Below are 23,888 nucleotides of genomic sequence, written 5' to 3' on the forward strand. Positions count from 1 at the left end.
ATATATATGTGTGTACTGTGTATGATTATTTTGTATATATAAATACACACACATGCATGTATATATTTAAGAAAAATGTATTATTATTAGATCAAATATGTATATTTATAATATAAATCATGTATAATATTTCTTTAATTATTTTGTATATATAAATACACACATATGCATGTATATATATATGAAATATATAAGAAATATTATGCATAATTTATATTATATATAAATATACATATTTGATCTAATAATAATACATTTTTCTTAAATATATACATGCATGTGTGTGTATTTATATTTACAAAATAATTATACACAGTACACACATATATATTATGTAAACACAAACTTTTATTTTGGATGCGATTAATCATTGCGCAGCACTAATATATATATATATAATATTTTTACATACATATAGAGTATATACACATATATATATATATTAGTGCTGCGCAATGATTAATCGCATCCAAAATAAAATTTTGTGTATATATATATATATTTCAAGCTGTATTAACTATCCAGGACCACAACTATCACTTTTATAATAAATACTCTGGTTAATTTGAGGATGCTTTGAGTTTTTGTGTTTTTTTAATCAGTTTTGGTAAATTCTCATTATAAACAGGGAAAAAGTGAAAAAAGTGTCCAGATTCAGTAAAGTGGACCACCGTATAATATATTATCCATATGTGATGTATGCATCCAATCACAGGTGAGCATTGTGAGGACAGAGGGCGTGTCTTTGATGACTCCTGTGCCAATCAGTGTCCCCGCAGCTGCGCTGACCTTTGGGGTCACGTCCAGTGTCTGCAGGGCTCCTGTCATCCAGGTACCAGCGTTACTCTGACCTCTGACCTCTGCCACACGTGGACCAATGAAACGGGAGATCTGAGTGTGTGTGGTGTGTGCCGCAGGGTGTCGGTGTGCAGACGGCCGGCTGTTGCAGGACGGAGTGTGTGTGCGAGTGGACGAGTGTCGCTGTGGGGTTCCGGTGGAGAACGGGACGCTGGAGATCCGACCCGGAGACAACATCACCGTCAGCTGCAACACCTGGTCAGAGGACATTATCTATACATCTATATATCTATACCGTAACCCTCATCCTGCCCTCGGGTCATTCTGACCCGGATTCTTTTTTTATTTTTATTGAGTGTTTATCGGAGGATGTCCAAGACCCCAGAACTTTTGTCACACTTCAACCATGAATACACACACACACAAAAAAAAATGGATGGATGGATGGATTCAGTTTTGTGGTTGAAATTTAAAATAAAAAGTAACAAATCGGGTCAATTTGACTCTCTTAGGAATGACTGGAATGCGAGGAATGCTTCAGTTCACATGGAAAAACCTAAAAATGCTAAAACTATACAAAAATTTTATTGTATAATGTCTACATGTGTATCTGAACGCACACTGAAGAGAAACTGGCTTTAGGACCCAGAGGAACAGCTCATTTGCTCCATATAGAGATATAAGCCCATCTAGACTCATGAAATATCATCTTATATTATTATTTTTCCAGAAGAGGTCGAGAAAGACACACAATGTAAGATATTTAGAGCTGAATTTAAAAAGGTTATGCATGACATTTAGAGTTTTTTTTAATTGAGGTTGAATGTGCTTAAGTTACTCATTTATTTATTATTTATTTATTAAAGGCACGCCGCATAACTTTTGGCCACTAGGGGGCGCTATACCTGTAATGTTCACGTCTAGCACCCCTAGAGGCCACAAGCGCCGCAGCACTGTCAAGAAGACATCCACGATCCCTCTCGCGTTTTCTCTTGAAGAACAGTAGCAAAAGCGTTGAGTATATCAGAGCTTGTGGTCACGTGACGGTCGTAAAGTGATTCGTTCTCCAGGCATTCTCCAGGTCACATGACCTGTCCAAAGACGGTGCGTCTTCTCCAAACTTACATAGGCGGTATTTCAAGAGGGCAGCGCCGCTCGGAGCATTGATCGTGTCCAGCGCTGTATATTGGCCTGAGGAATCATTTACAATAACTCATATGCTTCAACTCTTTAGGTCACAAAGTCCGCGGTGTGCCTTTAAATCTAGTAAATCCTTAAAAAAAATGTAAAGGTAAATAAAATAAAAAATAACAAAAAATCTCCAAACAAATTGCATTTAAAAAAATGATCAAAATAAAATAAAATAAGCTTTCTGGACAAAAAAAAACAAAAAAAGCATAATTTTAGGGCTTCGCGTCAGTTCTGACCCGCGAGAGAAGGGTTTGTTCTGACCCGCGAGAGAAGGGTTTGTTCTGACCCGCGAGAGAAGGGTTTGTTCTGACCCGCGAGAGAAGGGTTTGTTCTGACCCGCGAGAGAAGGGTTTGTTCTGACCCGTGGGGGAAGGATGAGGGCAGGAAAAGGTGTTTGTGTGGAAAACATGGCCCTATAAAAAGATCTTGTATATATAAATACACAAATCCCAATCTATCTCTGCAGTGTGTGTGTCAACGGCTCTCTGGCGTGTTCTGACCGGGTGTGTCCGGTCTACGGCCCGTGGGGATCGTGGAGTGTGTGTTCGGTGTCGTGTGGGACGGGTCAGAGGACGCGTCGACGGCCCTGCACACACACACCTGGAGGACCGTCCTGCGCTGACACCATCCAGAGGGAAATCTGCTCTCGGTCGCCCTGTCCAGGTGAAGCTACTGTCCTTTACACTACATGTTTACTTCCACATACATGCTAAATGATGGATCTATACAGTGTAAAGTCCTCCTGTAGTCAATCATTTTATCCCTTAAAACTCATCTTTGATCACCAGAATTAAAAAAGATTTCTTCATGCCTTAAAATATCTTGAATGTAACTCGACACCCTTGCCTCATTTAGTATGCGCGGTACTATGAATATGCAAATGAGCCCCGCCTCCACTCACTCACTCACTCACTCACTCACTCAGAGATCCACTGGTGGACGATCACACGTTGATCTGATTGGTCAAGGTAGTGTGTGACGTCAGAAACACCAGCGATTTCAAACCGTGTGTTTGAGACTGTCTTTGGTTCACTGCAGTTTTAAGCAGAAAATACTCAGCAATGCTGTCGACTTATGAACTTACACATGGTGTGTGTTAAAGCAGATTAATAACACCACATACACACATAAACAACATTAAAAGATGGATTCTCACCACAGGGGGACTTTAAATAAAATTATTTTGTGTGTATATACTGTATATGAAAATGTTTGTTTATAAATTTTGTTAGATTTAACGAAGATTGTTTTTGAGATTGACGCGTGTTATTCTGTGTGCGCTGTTAGCCGGCTGTGTGTTGAGCGATTGGTCGTCCTGGAGCGACTGCAGCGCCTCCTGTGGCGGAGGAGTGTCACTGCGCAGGAAGACGGTCCTTCAGGAACCAGAACCAGGGGGTCCGACCTGCTCTGGGCCCCTCGAACAACACACCGCGTGCAACACTAACAACTGCCTGCCTGGTACAGGAAATACAGCTATACACACGCACACACACACACACACACACACACGCACACACACACACACACACACACACACACACGTACACACACACACACACACACACACACACACACACACACACACACACACACAGACAGACAGACACGCACACACAAAGTAGGGAATCTCAACTTTTACTATCCTTGTGGGGACATTTGTATAGCTAAACATGCACACACACACACACACACACTGACACACACACACACTGTGAGGACCTCCATACTGTACAAACTGTATATTCTGTCTCTGTACAGACTAACCCGACCCCTAAACTTACCCAACACACACACACACACAAACGCACACACACACACACACACACACACACACACACACACACACACACACACACACACACACACACACACACTAACCCGACCGCCAAACCTACCCATCACACACACACACACACACACACACACACACACACACACTGTGAGGACCTCCATACTGTACAAACTGTATATTCTGTCCCTGTACAGACTAACCCGACCCCTAAACTTACCCAACACACACACACACACACACACACTAACCCGACCGCCAAAGCTACCCATCACACACACACACACACACACACACACTCTCACACACACACACAAACACACACACACACACTAACCCGACCGCCAAACCTACTCATCACACACACACACACTGTGAGGACCTCCATACTGTACAAACTGTATATTCTGTCCCTGTACAGACTAACCCGACCCCTAAACTTACCCAACACACACACACACACACACACACACACACACACACGCACACACACACACACACACACACTCACTCTCACACACACACACACACACACACACACACACACACACACACACACACACTAACCCGACCGCCAAACCTACCCATCACACACACACACACACACACACACACACACACATGAAGTAGACGTCTGACAGCTGAACAAACTCAAACACAATTATGAAAGACAAACACTTATAGAGCACCTATAAAACACTCGTATAACACCGGTTGAGCGTTGTGTGTTTATAATGTCATAAAACACGACCACACACACTCATAACTCAAACTGAGTGTTGCTTCGCCTGCATGAAAAAACATCTCGGTCAGGAATATCACAAGAAAAAAATAAGAAAGTATATTTGGCATAAAGACAATGAAGTTTACTTTTAGGATAATATTTACCTCCCAAATTCATATATTACTGTGATGCAAATAACATCCCATGATTTATCATAGAAATTTAATACATTTAATTGAATCAGTTGAATTTTCAGTACACAAATTAATGCATTTTTTTAAATTAACAATAAAGATTTGAAAGATTTAAAAAGTTTAAATAGAAAATTCATTTTCAGTAAATTTTTTATTATTATTTTATTAACAATAACATTTTGGGATAAATGTGCTTAATTGTCATTAAAATAAAGACACAATGGAAAAATGCAACATAATTGTCTTTATATAAAATATAACTTATTTGCCTTATTTAGTCTTTGACCGATCTCATGAGCTTCATCCACTCAGGCATGATAATCAATCTTCATGTCACATTTATGGCTTAATGTTTAAATGCAGAATAATTTGCAGACACACTCATTTTGTTTTCCTCTTATGTGCAATTTTATGCTAATTTCAGTCGACGACACGCATACACAAAATACTGAAACAACACTGGCACTGATTTGCATTACAGCAACTGGAGAAGAATCTGTCAGAAGCGAACGAGGCGGCGTGTGACGGCCGTGTTCATTAATTGTGTTTTTAGATGATAAGACAGGAGTTGATAGACTCATTTAAAAGCGTGAGATAAGCCTTCGGGAGGAGTGGAGTGTGTGTTAAAACGGCTTGATTACTTCTGTTAATGAACTTCAGTGTGTACTCTGCTAAACCGGCAGCAGAGTCTTCCCTCGTGGGACCCGACAAACCATTTGCGTTTAGACTACTGTATTATTAAAAGCAGCAGTTAACCCTCAAATAATAATCTAATCTATGTAAATGGCATGCTAATTGGGATGGTTTGGTTGGTGTGTGTGAAGCAGCATGTCTTGTGTGTGTCAGATTGTCCCGCTGGTCAGGTGTTCAGCACATGTGCCGGGTCGTGTCCGTACAGCTGTGAGGATCTGTGGCCGGAGAACGAGTGTGTGTCGGTGTCCTGCGGTCCTGGGTGCCGCTGCCCGCCTGGAGCCGTGAGTGACCCGCCCGTACACACCATGTGACTTTTCCCGGAGATCAGAGTCATGAATTTTTACCTCACGGAAGATCAAATTGGCAAAATAAATTTTGGGATCTGAAAAAAAATCTGTAGACCACCTAGCAACAGCCTAGCAACACCCTAGCGATGTCCTAACAGCTTCCTAGAAAACCCTAACAACACCCTAGCAATGTCCTAACACCCTAGAAAGCCCATGCAACATTGTAGCAGCTTTGATCACCCTAGCAACCCCATAGCAATGTCATCACAGCTTCCTAGAACTTCCTAGCAACTCCATAGCAATGTTTAGCAGCTTTGAACACCCTAACAACCCCATAGCAATGTTTTATCAGCTTCCTAGAACACCCTAGCAACTCCATAGCAACGTGTTAACAGCTTTTAACACCCTAGCAATCCTATAGCAATGTCCTTGCAGCTTCCAAGAACACTTTAGCAACTCCATAGCAACATTTTAGCAGATTTTACCACCCAGCAGCCCCATAACAATGTTCTATCAGCTTCCTAGAACACCCTAGCAACCCCATAGCAACGTGTTAGCAGCTTTTAACACCCTAGCAATCCTATAGCAATGTTCTTGCAGCTTCCTAGAACACCCTAGCAACCCCATAGCAATGTTCTATCAGCTTCAGAACACCCTAGCAACCCCATAGCAACGTGTTAGCAGCTTTTAACACCCTAGCAATCCTATAGCAATGTTCTTGCAGCTTCCAAGAACACCCTAGCAACCCCATAGCAATGTTCTATCAGCTTCAGAACACCCTAGCAACCCCATAGCAACGTGTTAGCAGCTTTTAACACCCTAGCAATCCTATAGCAATGTTCTTGCAGCTTCCAAGAACACCTTAGCAACCCCATAGCAATGTTCTATCAGCTTTAGAACACCCTAGCAACCCCATAGCAACGTGTTAGCAGCTTTTAACACCCTAGCAATCCTATAGCAATGTTCTTGCAGCTTCCTAGAACACCCTAGCAACCCCATAGCAATGTTCTATCAGCTTCAGAACACCCTAGCAACCCCATAGCAACGTGTTAGCAGCTTTTAACACCCTAGCAATCGTATAGCAATGTTCTTGCAGCTTCCAAGAACACCTTAGCAACCCCATAGCAACATTTTAGCAGCTTTTACCACCTGGCAGCCCCATAACAATGTTCTATCAGCTTCCCAGAACACCTTAACAACCCCACAAAAATTGTCCTTGCAGATTCCTAGAACCCCTCATACTGTAGCAACCCACTAGCAACGTCCTAGCAGATTCCCAGAACACCCTAGCAACCCCATAGCAGCTCCCTAGACCTCCATAGCAACACCCTGGCAACCACCCACCCCTCCCTAGCATCACAGCGGCAGCTTTCGCACAGACAAACTCCGCTTTCTTCTGAAAATGAGCAAGTAGTTGTGTAGTGCAGTAAAGCGGTCTGGTCCACATCTGCTCCTGACGGCCGTGTGTCTCTGGAAGTGTTTGATCCTCTGGTCTGGACACAGATGGCAGTAAGAGTCCCTCGAGCACTGACTCGTGTAATCCGTCTGCAGGTGATGCTCAACGGAAGCTGTGTTCCTCAGTCCCAGTGTCCTTGCTCTGTCCTCTCGCTCCTGTCGCCGCCTCCCAACGCCACCCTGGACCTCCACGAGCCGGAAGTCCCCGCCGGAACCGTCATCCCGGACCGGTGCAACTCATGGTACTGTGTAGCTCTCTCCCTCTCGCAGCGTGTGTGTGTGTGTGCGCGTGTGTGTGTGTGTGTGTGTGTGTGTGTGTGTGTGTGTGTGTGTGTGTGTGTGTGTGTGTGTGTGTCGCGTGTGTAAGCGGATCTCTGAGTGTGTGAGGAAGAGCAGCTGTGGGTTCGAGATTGAGAATCAATAACTCATGAAACTCACGGAGGCTTTTATAAGTGTCTCGGTGTCAAGAAGGGAAAAACATCCTCTCTCTGGACTTACAATATCAAGATGTTTAGAAAGGTCACTCTGACATTGTTGATCAAAACACATTTATATATATGTACAGGTGAAACTGGAAAAATGAGAATATGGTGCAAAAGTTCATTTATTTCCGTAATTCAACTTAAAAGGTGAAACTAATATATTATATAGACTCATTACATGCAAACTCATTATGGCTTATAGCTTATGAAAACCTTTTCACAATATGAAAAAAATTTAATTTGGGGTTTTCATAATCTGTAAGCCATAATCATCACAATTATAACATTATAAATATTTATGGCCAGGACATTTTCTTCACCGGCCGCTGCAAGTGTGGCAAAGTGCTAGTTTTAGGCCCTGTGTGTTAATATAAGTGTGTGTGTTTTTAAATTCTCTAAATTCTGCTTCTTTTTTATTTATGCTAAATCGAAAAAAAAAAGAAAAAAAAAAGTGAAATATGATGGACATGTTCTTGACAGGTTTCTTTCTGTCTCGGTCAGTTTTCTGAGGAAAGCATGAAAAGCCAAGTAAGGAAAGTGTGTATTTTTACCTCTGGTTTCCGTCTCGTGTGTTTGATTACAGTGTGTGTGACGGCGGGCTCTTTATCTGCACTAACGAGTCATGTGACGGTGAGTCATTATCTTTATATCTTTAATTCTTCAGAGGAATTTTAATGTTTTCGGAAAAAGTTCCTCTTCACGATGACTCGCTTGCTTTAGTCCTCATTCGTAAGTCGCTTTGGACAAAGGCGTCTGTTAAATGACTAAATGTAAATTGTGTGTGTGTGTCAGTGGACTGCGAGTGGAGCGTCTGGTCCTCGTGGAGCTCCTGTTCCTCGTCCTGCGGTTCTGGACATCAGTTCTCCAGCCGGACCGTACGCCGACAGCACCAGTACCGAGGACAGGAGTGTGAGGGCCCGTCACACACACCGCGCGTCTGCAGGGGCCCCGAGTGTGGTGAGTAACACACTGTGAACTCAGTGCAGAGGGTTGGGGACGGTCGGACACACACACTCTGGCTTTTTGTTCACATGAAGCTAAATACGGCAATATGGTGTATTCTTTGAAGTGTGATTACTCATTTTATTTTATTTTTCCTGCTACTTTCTTTCCCTTTAATGTTTGAATCAGAAACTAGCAACAGCTGTCAGGGCTTTATAATAATAATAATGTTATTTCTTTGTTTGTTTTTAATATTAATTATTAATTTATGTGGTTTAACAATAATATTTTAACAATAAAATCTCTTTTTTTTTTTTTGTGAATTTTAATACAATTTTAATGTATTTTTTTAATTTAATTTTATATATTTAATGTCTGTTTGTTCTCCAATCCCTATTTATATATATATACATACAATTTTATTTAATTACTGTATATATCCATCCATCCATCTTCTTCTGCTTATCCGGGGCCGGGTCGTTCATTACTGTTTATATATATATATGTGTGTGTATATATATATATATATATATATTTAAATATAAATAAAGGATATTGTAAGGACCACCCATTGGCCCAACGACGGAATCCAACGGGGTGGGCGAAGGGATAATGCGTGTATATCTTTCCAGCGCTCCAGTGAAGTTCACTTAATTTATTAGAATTTAGTTTGAATATTACTTTAGCTCTACGCTTAATCTGACTCCAGTTTCAAGTGATAATCAAATTTAGATTGTGTTTCTTATTAGAAAATAGTCATAAATATTGATTATGAATTAATTTAGATCTTTGGTTATTCAGAGTTTCTTATCTTTCATTTATTTATTCATTATGGACCCAATGCCGCACAGAGATCACGTCGGCCACGTCGTGTTTCTCACGGACACAAAACTTGTCAGTTCTGAAGTTAGTCAGAGGATGTAGGGTTAGCTAATACCTCTTAAGTCGGTTGCCTACTGCTCACTCATACAAAAGAGTGTAGTTGATTTTAGCCATTTCCATACAACTTGCTAAATCAGTAATAGACAGAAATCAAAAGGTCTTCAAGATGACGTGCCTACTGCTCCATTCATACATGCGCCTTTAGTTTGACCTATCCTGCAAGATTTGCGGTAGCACCAGCCTCCTATAATCTACTAAAATAATGATTTCAGAAAACTTCAGAATAAATCAAGATGTAACATTTATTTGTCAGGTATAAATGTATCATGCCAATTACACAAGTAATTAAAAGCCAATTCAGAAATAATAGATGCATGACATACATTTCTCAAAGATGACTCTAAAAGTAAGCAATGCATTCCTGACAGAGACACACAGCGGTGTGTGAGTGTTTTCCAACGGGAGAACACTGACACAGCACTGTATGGGGGTTTTCCTGGTTACAGGATCCCAAAGACAGCTCTGTTACCTAGCCTTAAATACCCAGACCAGAACAAAAGGGTTGTGCCAATATTTTCAGAGTTTGTTTTGGGTCAGTTCCTGTACCCCAGGGGGAGCACCTGGTCTCGGGGGAGTGGGGAGATCTCTTGAAGAGACATCACCCAAAGAGGAACACAGGATTCTCCTAAGTTCTTAATCTTTCTAATATTACCAATGACTGCAATGAAATTAAGACCATTTTACCAATCGCACTGAGACATCTAAAATTATACCAAACATGAAAAGGCAAAAACAATAGATTTACAAGATACATCATATGTGATATATAGGCATTCTTAGTGAACTTTTGGTGACTTGACTCAGGGGGAGAGGGGGATGCAGAGATAAGGGAAAAGTGTTTGGACAGGACAATGTCCTATGCTCTGTCTTTGCGATCTTCTGTCCAGGGTGCGTTTTATGGCTATATTGCAGGGTGAGTTTTATTTTAACAGGAAAATCAGTTCTTACAGACGACCCCTGGCCCCTTGGGGCAGATTTAGATCAGGCCTAAGGGGACATTTTTTGGACATTTTCCTGTTTCCACATTTTCAGTGTGATTCTCTGAGTGTTCATATGACTGACACCTGTAGTTAGTCGATGACTGCAGAAATCAAGTAGTCACCTGAAATAACAGCATTAAGACAGGTTGAGCAAAAATGAAAACACGGCAGAATACAATTCTGTGACACAGTCCCTTTAAGTGTAGGCGTACTGTGCTAGTGGATGCTGCAGCAGCTGGATTGGATGTCATATCCTCTTGGCCGGGTTTGCTTTCACCTGCACTTGGTTTCGATGGTATTCAGTCTGTGGAATGACTCGTTGCATCAAGTCTGTTTGCGTTGGTCAGCATGATCAGAAAGTGTCAGTGGAAAGTGTCATTTTAACGCTTTGCGGAAACATCTGTGTCCTCCCTAGGATGTTAAAGGATGTTAATTTTAACTGACCCTTTGAGAAGTCCTCGGTCACCTTCAAGCATAAGGTTTGGTTTGCCGGGCAGGGCAGAACTCCATCGTTGAAGGAATCTTTTCACTGATGATGCTCCATTGCGTGTAAGACACCTGAACAACTTCTGAATGACCATGCAATAATCAAATATGGATGTATTTGTGGTTATTGTAAGATGAGAAAAAAGTTATTGGATAAACACAAGAACAAAAAATAACAAGACATAATGTACTCAAAAGTGCGAACCTCAAATGTTAAAAGTGCGAGTGGTAAATAAGGTCTCTTTTTCAGAATCATATATTTAGTGAGTTGGTCTAATTTGATCACCAAATTCTTCACTGCCACAGTGATCTGGTAGTGGAATTTAGACTTGGTCTGGATAAAGTAAGGAAGGGTAGCAGAAAGTCAGCATAGCTAGTATATTTACCAGCGGTATGCATAATTAAAATATATAACATCATTAAACATGGAAATACACAATTTCATAATTATAAAATTGTCTGCATTAGTTGTTTTAAGTGCAAATTCATTAATGAAACATAAGGTTTTAATATGTTAAATTAGAGGATGAAACTCTCTAGTTTAACTTTTGCAATGATCCTCTGTGCATTTGATGTACATGCTATGTCACACTCAATAATGCAGGTCTGACTGGGAATTGTATAGTTGGCCAATAGAAATGCCTGCATTTTAGATCTAACTGTTGAGATAATTTTTTATTGTCATTAGTCATTTGTTGGAAACTAGGGGGCCCTCCTGGTTTGCAACAACGCTAACGACTGGACATAATAAACATTTTTTCCGAAGACCAGATGTATTGATGAATAGGTCTCAATTAGATTTTATATGTGGAATTTAAACCAATTGATGTGTGACCATAGTCATGCCCATGTTCTATGCACCTCAGTGTTTACATACAGAAAATTATTGAAATGAAATTATTAAAATAATTTCCCTTGTTCTATATGTATGAAGGTAAATTATGTATTACAGATTTGCATGATGTGAATAATTTTGGCCTGGATAGTCTTATGATCTACGCCAGGTAGAGATATTTTAAGATTGTTGTAGTGATGATGTATATGTTTATGTATAGGAGATGGGTGGTGTCTATCCTACCATAATTTGTGTTGCAAAATTTAGTTCCGGTGCTACACCGGGAGGCCACATACAATAGCTACTTCTGTAGTGTTATGAGGTGTGAGTGGCCGCTTGAAGTTTCTCCACCCCCATCTCCTACATGTAAAGTTGTGTGTGTCCTGCTTGAAACAGGCGGGACCAGACCCTTGCGGAATCTGGTTCTGAAGAACGGCAGTTGTCAGCCTGTAAGGGAGCTGGACCTAGAGAGGAAAACACAGTTAATCTGGACCCTTTCAACAAATTACATTGAGATATATGATCTATCTCATTATTTATTTGATGGCCTTAGCCAGACAGTTGTTACTAGTGGCTTTGATCTGTTAAGATTTTATGCCATTTAGAGAAAATTTGTTTTAGTTTACAAAGACAAGTATCATTATCATGATCATGTCTTTGCAAAGAAAAGGTCAATTAAACTGTGTGATAATGGTCAGATCTGACTGCTATTGCAGTTAATCTCACACAGTATGCTGTGTTGTGAGTATTAGGACACCCAGGTCTGCTGGGGAAATCTCATGTTGTTTATTTACAGTAGCCAGATCTGTGTTCAGAGCAATTAGATCACCAGGTGTGGTGTTGTGATTGTTTGTTTAGCCTTTGGAATTTATGGTGCCATTCAAACTCTTGACCATGTGGATCTCTGTGGTCCATACTGTTGTTAACACTTGCACCACTTTGTTTGTGGTTTTGTTGCAAGAGAAAATTAAAACTTGTACCTCCCCGTGTTACTGGGTTGAAGATCTATTAGATCAAATTTAAATCATCTTGTGGCTTTGGATGGATATTCAAGACATGGTAATCAGGTTGATCATTTTAGTTGGTACATACTGGATATTGTAGTTTTTCTCATTAAAGATTCTTGCACAAATAGAAGGTTAAGAAGTTCTTTCTCATTCATTCTTCATTTCAGTTTCCTTCCTTACCAATACTTTCTCTAACCATTTATTATCTCCTTCCTCCAAACAATTCTCACTCCCTACATGCACATACCATCTTTCTACCTTCTGATTCTTTCCATTCTTCTTCAATATGCTTTCCTCTTCTAAACCAATGCTGAATCATCAAGAGATTAAAGCCATTCCTGGCCATTATAATATCATATATTACAATCTGGTCATAATATAAAATATATTCTATAAAATTGTATACATCAAAACAAATTTTATTTACTGGTCACTGGGGTCTCTACTGAGTAATTTGTCCAGACTGACTTGTTATCATCTCACTGATCTTTTAGAAGGCATTTGGCCCTGCAGCTCCAGCGATGCTGGCATGAGCATTGTGTGCACAGCAATAAACCAAACTGGAAACCAGTTATAGCTGCTTTGATGCTGTGAACCTTGAATGCACTGCAAGCACTGAGAAACATGGGTCAAATCATTGCTCAATTTAAAGATTTTTGTGACTACAAAACAGAATTGGACACAATTTTCTTGTTTTAGGCTGCGATGTTATTAATTGCATTCTTTTAAGAATCTATTTGAATATGAAAGAAAGGTTGGAATAAAGGGTCTGATGGAGGGCGCCAAGATTGTTTTATGGTTTGTTACTTTTGTCAGTCTCATTTGAGACCTCGAAAAACATACAAGAGTGCAATGATTGCAAAGTCTGATATAAGACCAAATGAAAAGATCTATCAGGCCTGGCTACAAGCCTCTTAGTGACACAATAATTGTCATTATATGCATCAGTTTTAAAATTTAGCGTATTTCTCTGAATTTCAGTCTCTAGGACTTCTGCCTGGCAGCTGTTCTCTAGGACTGAGAGATCATTTTCCCAGATCATTTCTTTTGAAATATTCTAATTTCATTGGACTGTTTTGTCCAACTTTACCTTTCACACACCAAGGATTCAAGTGAGATACTTGTTATCTTTTAGCTCATCATATCACAAGTGTGACCATTTTCTTATTTGCAGTGTTGCAACAATCATAAATAATCAAATGTAAGTTTGTAGTTTACATCCCTCTGTTGAATACCAGAATAAAATTTGAATGAAGTTATTCTAATTTAGGTTTCATCTCTTGTTGCCTGGGCAAACAAGGAGGTATTTAAAGTTAAAGCAAGGGAATATAATTTATCATCTATGCTGCCGCTACAATGTCCCTGGCATGTGGTTTTATCTCATTCTCAAGCCCCACCGGATTTTGCGTTCTCCGGTCTAACTGGGTATGCCGACCCATTCTATACATGTGTCTATATGAGGTGCGTCTGAATTTTCCCTCAACACTTCTAAAAAGGCAAAAAGAATTGACTTACCACAACGGCTGAAGAAAGAGAAGGGAAGCCTCTTACTTGTTGCAATTCCCAATATTTCGCTGAAAAGACACTCGCAATCTGGAGATCACGTCGGGGTCACCACTTTGTAAGGACCACCCATTGGCCCAACGACGGAATCCAACGGGGTGGGCGAAGGGATAATGCGTGTATATCTTTCCAGCGCTCCAGTGAAGTTCACTTAATTTATTAGAATTTAGTTTGAATATTACTTTAGCTCTACGCTTAATCTGACTCCAGTTTCAAGTGATAATCAAATTTAGATTGTGTTTCTTATTAGAAAATAGTCATAAATATTGATTATGAATTAATTTAGATCTTTGGTTATTCAGAGTTTCTTATCTTTCATTTATTTATTCATTATGGACCCAATGCCGCACAGAGATCACGTCGGCCACGTCGTGTTTCTCACGGACACAAAACTTGTCAGTTCTGAAGTTAGTCAGAGGATGTAGGGTTAGCTAATACCTCTTAAGTCGGTTGCCTACTGCTCACTCATACAAAAGAGTGTAGTTGATTTTAGCCATTTCCATACAACTTGCTAAATCAGTAATAGACAGAAATCAAAAGGTCTTCAAGATGACGTGCCTACTGCTCCATTCATACATGCGCCTTTAGTTTGACCTATCCTGCAAGATTTGCGGTAGCACCAGCCTCCTATAATCTACTAAAATAATGATTTCAGAAAACTTCAGAATAAATCAAGATGTAACATTTATTTGTCAGGTATAAATGTATCATGCCAATTACACAAGTAATTAAAAGCCAATTCAGAAATAATAGATGCATGACATACATTTCTCAAAGATGACTCTAAAAGTAAGCAATGCATTCCTGACAGAGACACACAGCGGTGTGTGAGTGTTTTCCAACGGGAGAACACTGACACAGCACTGTATGGGGGTTTTCCTGGTTACAGGATCCCAAAGACAGCTCTGTTACCTAGCCTTAAATACCCAGACCAGAACAAAAGGGTTGTGCCAATATTTTCAGAGTTTGTTTTGGGTCAGTTCCTGTACCCCAGGGGGAGCACCTGGTCTCGGGGGAGTGGGGAGATCTCTTGAAGAGACATCACCCAAAGAGGAACACAGGATTCTCCTAAGTTCTTAATCTTTCTAATATTACCAATGACTGCAATGAAATTAAGACCATTTTACCAATCGCACTGAGACATCTAAAATTATACCAAACATGAAAAGGCAAAAACAATAGATTTACAAGATACATCATATGTGATATATAGGCATTCTTAGTGAACTTTTGGTGACTTGACTCAGGGGGAGAGGGGGATGCAGAGATAAGGGAAAAGTGTTTGGACAGGACAATGTCCTATGCTCTGTCTTTGCGATCTTCTGTCCAGGGTGCGTTTTATGGCTATATTGCAGGGTGAGTTTTATTTTAACAGGAAAATCAGTTCTTACAATATATTAATTAATTAATTAATTTGTAATAATAACAATAACAATACAGATTTATTTGGATTACTATTACTACTACTAACAAAAGTGTTATTATTTTATTATAATAATTCATTAGTTTGTTTTAATAATAATAACCATCATTATTTGTTTGTTTTTGATATAATAATAATGTATTTATTCATTATATTTAAGTGTTGTGATATAGCTGTAACTGTTAAATTTTTTTTTGTAAAATGAATGAGTCCACTGACCACTGACCGACTCTCCAACACAGAGTGTCCCGAGGGCGAGCGCTGGCTCTGGAGTGTGTCCGGGTCCGAGCGAGTGTGTGAGAGGGGGTGTGTGGACCTCTACAGGCCCGAACCGCTCAACTGCACGGGGCCCGGGGCCTCGGAGGGGTGTGTGTGTGACGAGGGCCGGTACCGGAGCCTCGAGGGCCAGTGTGTGATCCCAGCGCTCTGCCCGTGTGAAGATGAAGACGGGACGGTTCGAGAGGTAGTTCATCTCCTCTAAACACCTCAGCGTTACTCTGTGCATCGGTCCCTCGGCTAGTTCTAGGGTCCAAGGGTGTTTCCTGAACTCTGAGTGACGTGAGACTCGCTTGTTGTGGAGACTTTTATTGTGACGGCGCTGAGAACAGAGCTCACACTCCTGTCTAATACTAGCTATCCCCTTATATTGCCATTACATATTTAAAACAGTAATATCCTATACTAATCTTGACAAACTATATATCATTTGAAAGCTTACAATCTCTAGTTTACATATTTGGTGACTGATTTACAAAATAAATGACAGAGGAGCCGTAATTGATCAATTTGCAACAAGAATATGTTCATACTCCTAATACGTGTTCAGACCTTTATTATGAAATAGTGATGAACATGAAAAATCATGAAAGAATGGTAGAAACCTCAGTTTGTTTTCATGCCAAGAGTTCAAAAGATAGCATCCGTTCAATTCTTTTAGAACAAAGGTCTGAAAATGTTTTAAATGTAAAGAAATAATAATAGATTCAGCATTAGTGATGTGGCAGCGAGCTATAATGCACATACGTGATCTTCTGTGTTTCTTAGAGGTTGAATTCACTTCAAAATCTGCCAAACTTCCAACACTACTTCTGAATATGAGTAATATGTGTACTTCATAAATTGCATGAAAATTGTAAAAATAATGGTTCAGACTCAAACCACATATGGAGATGGAGGCGCGCTTATATGGGCAGTAATGTCCACTAGTGGAGAAGTGTGGTACTGCGCACAAACTACATCTCACTAAAAGATTATTTTCTGAGATATCAACCTAACATTTAAAACACAACTTGTTCAGATTTTTGGCTTTGATTTTTTTTTTTTGCATTTTTAGAGTCCACCAGGTTTTGAAAATATATATATTATATAAAATATAGCTTCATCTATCACATGTTCCTAGAGTTAGTTTCTGGAGTAAATATATAGGCTATAATCTGTGTGTTTAGCTTTTTGAAATGGCGGCTGCTGGTGTTTCGCGAGCGTTCGGCCAATCAGAGAACACTAACGTCACCGTAGTTCTGTGTAAATGAGTTCCTGGAACTAAAGTCGTTCCTAGTTCCTGCGGTGCGAACTCCCGGGATCATCCGGGAACTCCCGCCAATAGTTCTAGGAACTATAAACCGGTTCGAAAGCCCCGAATCACTCGCTAACAATGATGCCCTTTATCCTGTGATTGCTGAGCTGCTTACTTTGTGTGTTTATCCCGAGGAACGTCATTAATAACTCTGATGGGTAATTGCTCAGGGCGTTTCTAGAAAAAAGATAATTGCCATCATCAATAATGAATAAAAGCGCTGAAAGGCCGTACGATGTTGTCTAACTGAACTACAGTGCTGCCCATTTAAAAGTTTCTTAAAACTGAAGACGGATGATGTCACTTCCTGTGGCTGGCATAATGCCTTCACCACAAAACACAAGGATCGCTTACTAACACAATAATATATGAACAGCAGAGCAATATTTACTCTCATTACAAGATGAACCTTTATTAGGATTCAGATTAAAAATGTTTAAAATGCACCTTTTTAATTCATGTTCCTGGTCCATGATTCATAGTGACCTTATTCTAAAGAAAAATTAATGAATTAATTAGTTATTCCGAAGGAAAATGTATAAAAATTAATGAAAATGTATTACACTTTAAATCATCAGTTCTCTATGTGAATATACAGTAAAGTGTAATTTATTCCTGTGATCAAAGCTGAATTTCTAGTCTTCAGTGTCACATGATCCTTCAATAATCAAACATTTATGATTATTATCAGTGTTGAAAACACATCATATTTTTGTGGAAGCTGTGATTCATTTTATTTATCAGGATTCTTTGATGAATAGAAAGTTCAAACAGCATTTATTTGAAATATAATCTTTTGTAACATTATAAATGTCTTTAATGTCACTTTTGATCAATTTAATGCATCCTTGATGAATAAAGGTATTAATTTCACTCTTTTTTTTGTTTTGTTTGTTAAATCTTACCACGAATGTTTGAATGGTATTATTATTTCCACAAAAATATTATGGAAGAAATGATTTCTGAAGGATCATGTGACACTGAAGACTGGAGTAATGATGATGAATATTCAGCTTTGATCACAGGAATAAATTACACTTTACTATATATTCACATAGAGAACTGCTAATTTACATTATAATAATATTTCACATTTTTTCAGTATTTTAGTTCAAATAAATGCAGCCTTGGTGAGCAGAACTCTTTCAAAAACTTAAATTGTAAGGTTTCAAAACTTTTGACAGGGACTATATATATACTGTATATCAGGATCTAGTTTTGGTAGTAAAGCTGTCCATCATCATGAGTGTGAATATGAATCCTCCATTGTGTGTCGTGTGTCACAGCCGGGGTTCGAGTGGGTTGACGGCTGTCAGTCATGTCGCTGTATCAATGGCCAGAAACGCTGTCAATCAAACTGTCCTCCACTGCATTGCTCTGAGGTAAGAAGTCTGCCTTCACTCCACACACATTAAAACTCATTTCTCTGACAATTGGACGTTTCGTATATTCCTGGTCTCTGTCATAAATATGCTCATGCGTTCTGACTGTGTGTCGGCCAGTGGAGCAGTGAATAGCCTTGCATCAGAAATGAGCCCAGTTAGAGATGCTGGAAATAGACTGACCCGTTGTCCAGGCAACGGCTCCGGTCCGAGATCGGGTCCCAGATGGTTCTGGAGTGACGGCCCCGGACGTCTCCGACCTCAGCGTCCCTAAACCCGGCCCGGCGTCTCCTCTGGGCTCCTGCCGAGATGCACTAAAAATACTGCCTTCAGTTTCTAGACCATTTGTTTTCCTTCATCCAGTCCAAAATTAAATTACCCAATTTGCATTTTTGCTGCCGGCTCGAGTAAATGTCACTCCTCACTGCAGGATTGTTCCTGTTAACTCCAAGCTACAATTATAATCATGCATGGAAATAAACACTCACTTTCATAGTGTTTGATTTCTGCACCAAACTGAATATGAAAACAGTTTTCAAAGATTCACACTGAAAACTGTTTTCATATTCAGTTTATATTTTTATATTGCACATTCACATACACACTGAAAAGTTTTAGGAGCTGGAAAAAACAATGCTGAATCCCAATAATAATAAAAATCTGCTAATTATGCATAGTTAGAATGGAAACTTAATAATATTATCAACTTTTAAAATGCAGGAAAAAAAACCTTTTTAAATAAAACGTTATCTGTAATTTGGTGATGTGGCTGATAACAAATAACTAACACTTTACAATAAGGTTTCATTTGTTAACATTAGTGACATTAACTAACAACGAACAATACTTAAAAAAATAATAATATTGATATAATCTCAGAATTTACTAATACATTATTAAAATTAAGCGTTGATATTATTATTAAGATTTAAAAGATGAATACATATACCAAACTGAATTGCAAAAATATTATTATAAACAGTTATAGTCGATGTTTTCACGTCATGCCGCTGACTAAACTGCTTTTGAATAAAGTGCAACTGTCAGGTTGTTGAAGTAAAAACTCATTCATTTTCTTCATAGAAAAATTTATTTTTAACGATAACTTGTAAACCTTTATAAGTTGAGAACAAGTCAATCAGACTCAGATACGAATCTGAACTCTATAAAGAATATTTGGCCTCACATTAAACGCAAATTAACTGTTAATAAAGCCATTAACATGGAGTGGATCAACACTGACTCTTCTTCCTGTAAAAAGCAGGTCTGCACGTGTGCGAGGGCTATTCTGTGCTAAGTTACTTTATCTACAGTATTTGTGCATTTCCTGACCAGTAATTTGGGATTTAAATGGTTAAGACAATTAATTTAGTAATTTTTGGTATGGATGCATCGATATGAACATTTAGTTCAATATCGATAACCGTTAATTCTTTATATTTGAAAGCCGATAACCTATATATCGGCCGATAAATCTAAATTTTTAAGAAGCCTGATTACAAAAACAAAAGTCTCACCATTAAAGCCGTGTCCAAAGCACACAATTATAATGTTTCCATTATAATTTTATGTAGCCGATATAACAGATTTGCGCTGCACATGTTGAACCGAAGTGATTCCAATCATATTTCAAGCAATTCAAACCCATCATGTTGAACAGTTCGCATCTGAAGTGTCTCAGCAGAAGGTAATAATACATTATTAATCAGGTTTAATATATCGACCACATTTTTTTATCGGGACGATAACGATAACTTGAAAAATGAATATCGACCGATACCGATATATGGTGGCCGATATATCATGCATCCCTAAAAACAATAATATCTGTAAATGTCTATATTACACATGTTGCACTTCACTGTATTTTCCTTTTTTGAAATGATTCCAATCATATTTCAAACAATTCAAAATCATCATGTTGAACAGTGCGCATCTGAAGTGTCTCAGCTGAAGGCATTATATATCGGACAAATTTTCTTTACCGATACCGATAACATTACAAATTAACATATATCGGCCGATACCGATATGGTGGCCCATATATTGCGCATACCTAATTTTTAACTTGGCCCATTCTTATTTGCCCAGGAGTGTATATATGTGAATAACAAGACAACCTAAATATGAATTTTATTATCTGTTTTACTCCATCTCTGGCTGTAAATGTCTACGAGCCCCTCTGGGAGTCGGTCAGCATTCGTCCGAGTCACGTCACGTCAAGTCACCTTCAGTTATACAGCGCTTGTAACAAAATAGTGTTTCAAAGCAGCTTTACAGTGATAATAAGAAATTAAAGTAACCGAGTTTTGGCTTTACAGCAGCTCTAGAATAAAGTTATTGTCCAGCTTAAGTTAGTTTTGATTGATTCACTTCCGTTGCAAAGATCATTAGTTCGTACGCGAGCTATTCTTCGGCACTGGCACCACCGATGTCCTCCACATCATCTCTCTCTCTGTTTTCCAGGGTGAAGTGAAGGTGCTGGAAGCGGAGGACTGTTGCCCTGTGTGCCGGAGAGAGTATCCAGGTAAGAGTCACGAAACACCACTAATGGGAAAGAGTGAGCCGAGAGTCGCTGATGTTTGTCAGCAGTTCTCGCGGCCCATGTGCCACACACTATTGATGTAGTACACATCATTAAGCAGACTGGAGCTTTTGCTCTGGCACTCCGAGTTTGAGTCAAACTACAGCCGAGGAACTGCATTCCAGAGACTCCAGGACGCTGTAAACTCGCCTCAGTTGAAAGGATCCGTTCGAATCATTTGTGCGATATAAAAATGCTGACTTGTGAAAACTCTCAAAGTTTCGGGAGTTAAATGCAGGAGAGAATCTTCTAAATCAGTGCGAGAGCTGCAGAAAACAACACTAATGCACATAATAAACTACTACTAACTATATAACCATGCATAGTTAGTCAGAAGGGCAACATTAGCATACAGTATGCAGGAATATGTTACTTGGTGATGCATCTGATAATAACAAACTATTAGTAAGGTTCACGTTAGTAAACATGCTTTACATGCAATAACTAACATGCTTTACATGCAATAACTAACATGCTTAACATGCAATAACTAACATGCTTTACATGCAATAACTAACATGCTTTACATGCAATAACTAACATGCTTAACATGCAATAACTAACATGCATTAACATGCAATAACTAACATGCATTACATGCAATAACTAACATGCATTAACATGCAATAACTAACATGCATTACATGCAATAACTAACATGCTTTACATGCAATAACTAACATGCTTAACATGCAATAACTAACATGCATTAACATGCAATAACTAACATGCGTTACATGCAATAACTAACATGCATTACATGCAATAACTAACATGCTTAACATGCAATAACTAACATGCATTACATGCAATAACTAACATGCTTTACATGCAATAACTAACATGCTTAACATGCAATAACTAACATGCTTTACATTCAATAACTAACATGCGTTACATGCAATAACTAACATGCTTACATGCAATAACTAACATGCATTAACATGCACACTGCAAAAAATGCTTTTCTTACTTAGTATTTTTGTTTTGTTTCCAGTCCAAATATCTAAAAATGATTAAATCAAGAAGCATTTACTAGAGAAGTAAAATGACATTAGAAATTCAATTTTGTTTTAAGATAAAAAGAAAGTAATTTAAGTAATTTTTACTTAAAACAAGCAAAATTATCTGCCAATGGGGTAAGCAAAAAATTCTTGGTTTCCATTTGAATTCAGATTTTTTTTCTTGTTTTCCATTCGAATTCAGATTTTTTTGCTTACCCCATTGGCAGATAATTTTGCTTGTTTTAAGCAAAAATTACTTAAATTACTTTCTTTTTATCTTAAAACAAAATATAATTTCTAATGTCATTTTACTTCTCTAGTAAACGCTTCTTGATTTAATCATTTTTAGATATTTGGACTGGAAACAAAACAAAAATACTAAGTAAGAAAAGCATTTTTTGCAGTGCAATAACTAACATGCGTTACATGCAATAACTAACATGCTTAACATGCAATAACTAACATGCATTACATGCAATAACTAACATGCGTTACATGCAATAACTAACATGCTTAACATGCAATAACTAACATGCTTTACATGCAATAACTAACATGCTTAACATGCAATAACTAACATGCATTACATGCAATAACTAACATGCTTAACATGCAATAACTAACATGCGTTACATGCAATAACTAACATGCTTAACATGCAATAACTAACATGCGTTACATGCAATAACTAACATGCTTAACATGCAATAACTAACATGCGTTACATGCAATAACTAACATGATGTACATGCAATAACTAACATGTTTAACATGCAATAACTAACATGCTTAACATGCAATAACTAACATGCGTTACATGCAATAACTAACATGCTTACATGCAATAACTAACATGCGTTACATGCAATAACTAACATGCTTAACATGCAATAACTAACATGATGTACATGCAATAACTAACATGCGTTACATGCAATAACTAACATGTTTAACATGCAATAACTAACATGATGTACATGCAATAACTAACATGCTTTACATGCAATAACTAACATGCGTTACATGCAATAACTAACATGCTTTACATCCATGTTAGATTTGGTTTTTGCTTGGTAACTGGTTAATACAATTTATTTTCCAGAAATCCTTCATTAAATCAACACACAATTATGTTCTGATTTGATTATTTTCACTGCAATTTCTTCTGTACTGTTTGTGCTTCCATTAATCCTCTCTCTCTCTCTCTCTCTCTCTCTCTCTCTCTCTCTCTCTCTCTCTCTCTCTCTCATGAACATCACTTTCTGGTCTCCAGAGGATCCTGTTGCAGAGTGCCGTCGTCACACTGAGGTCAGGAACATCACCAAGGGCGACTGTCGCCGGGACAACGTGGAGGTCAGCTTCTGCAGGGGGCGCTGTTTATCCCGGACTGATGTCATTCTGGAGGTGTGTGTCGCTCGTGTGTGTCTGTACGATCTGAGATTCAGTGCTGCATGAACCACGTCAATCTGAGTCTTTATACTTATATGTGTTATAAATGCACCAATGTAGCCTATTATGTTTGGTCAAAAGATATATATATATATATACTCACAG

General features: G+C 38.6%; 1 protein-coding gene across 1 annotated transcript in view; it reads left to right on the plus strand.

Moving 5' to 3' along the window:
- Nucleotides 1–23,888, plus strand: part of sspo (SCO-spondin) — a gene marked incomplete at its 5' end in the record, with an annotated part of 129,056 nt that overhangs the window by 99,616 nt on the left and 5,552 nt on the right. The window contains 12 exon segments of the mRNA XM_079601793.1: nt 716–832; nt 918–1,056; nt 2,456–2,652; nt 3,277–3,447; nt 5,543–5,670; nt 7,228–7,373; nt 8,197–8,243; nt 8,406–8,570; nt 16,034–16,254; nt 18,651–18,746; nt 21,213–21,273; nt 23,608–23,738. Of these exon segments, the coding sequence (XP_079457919.1) occupies nt 716–832; nt 918–1,056; nt 2,456–2,652; nt 3,277–3,447; nt 5,543–5,670; nt 7,228–7,373; nt 8,197–8,243; nt 8,406–8,570; nt 16,034–16,254; nt 18,651–18,746; nt 21,213–21,273; nt 23,608–23,738 (1,619 nt within the window).

This window comes from Phoxinus phoxinus, assembly GCF_949152265.1.
Source record: "Phoxinus phoxinus genome assembly, chromosome: 24".
Taxonomy (NCBI): Eukaryota; Metazoa; Chordata; class Actinopteri; order Cypriniformes; family Leuciscidae; genus Phoxinus; species Phoxinus phoxinus.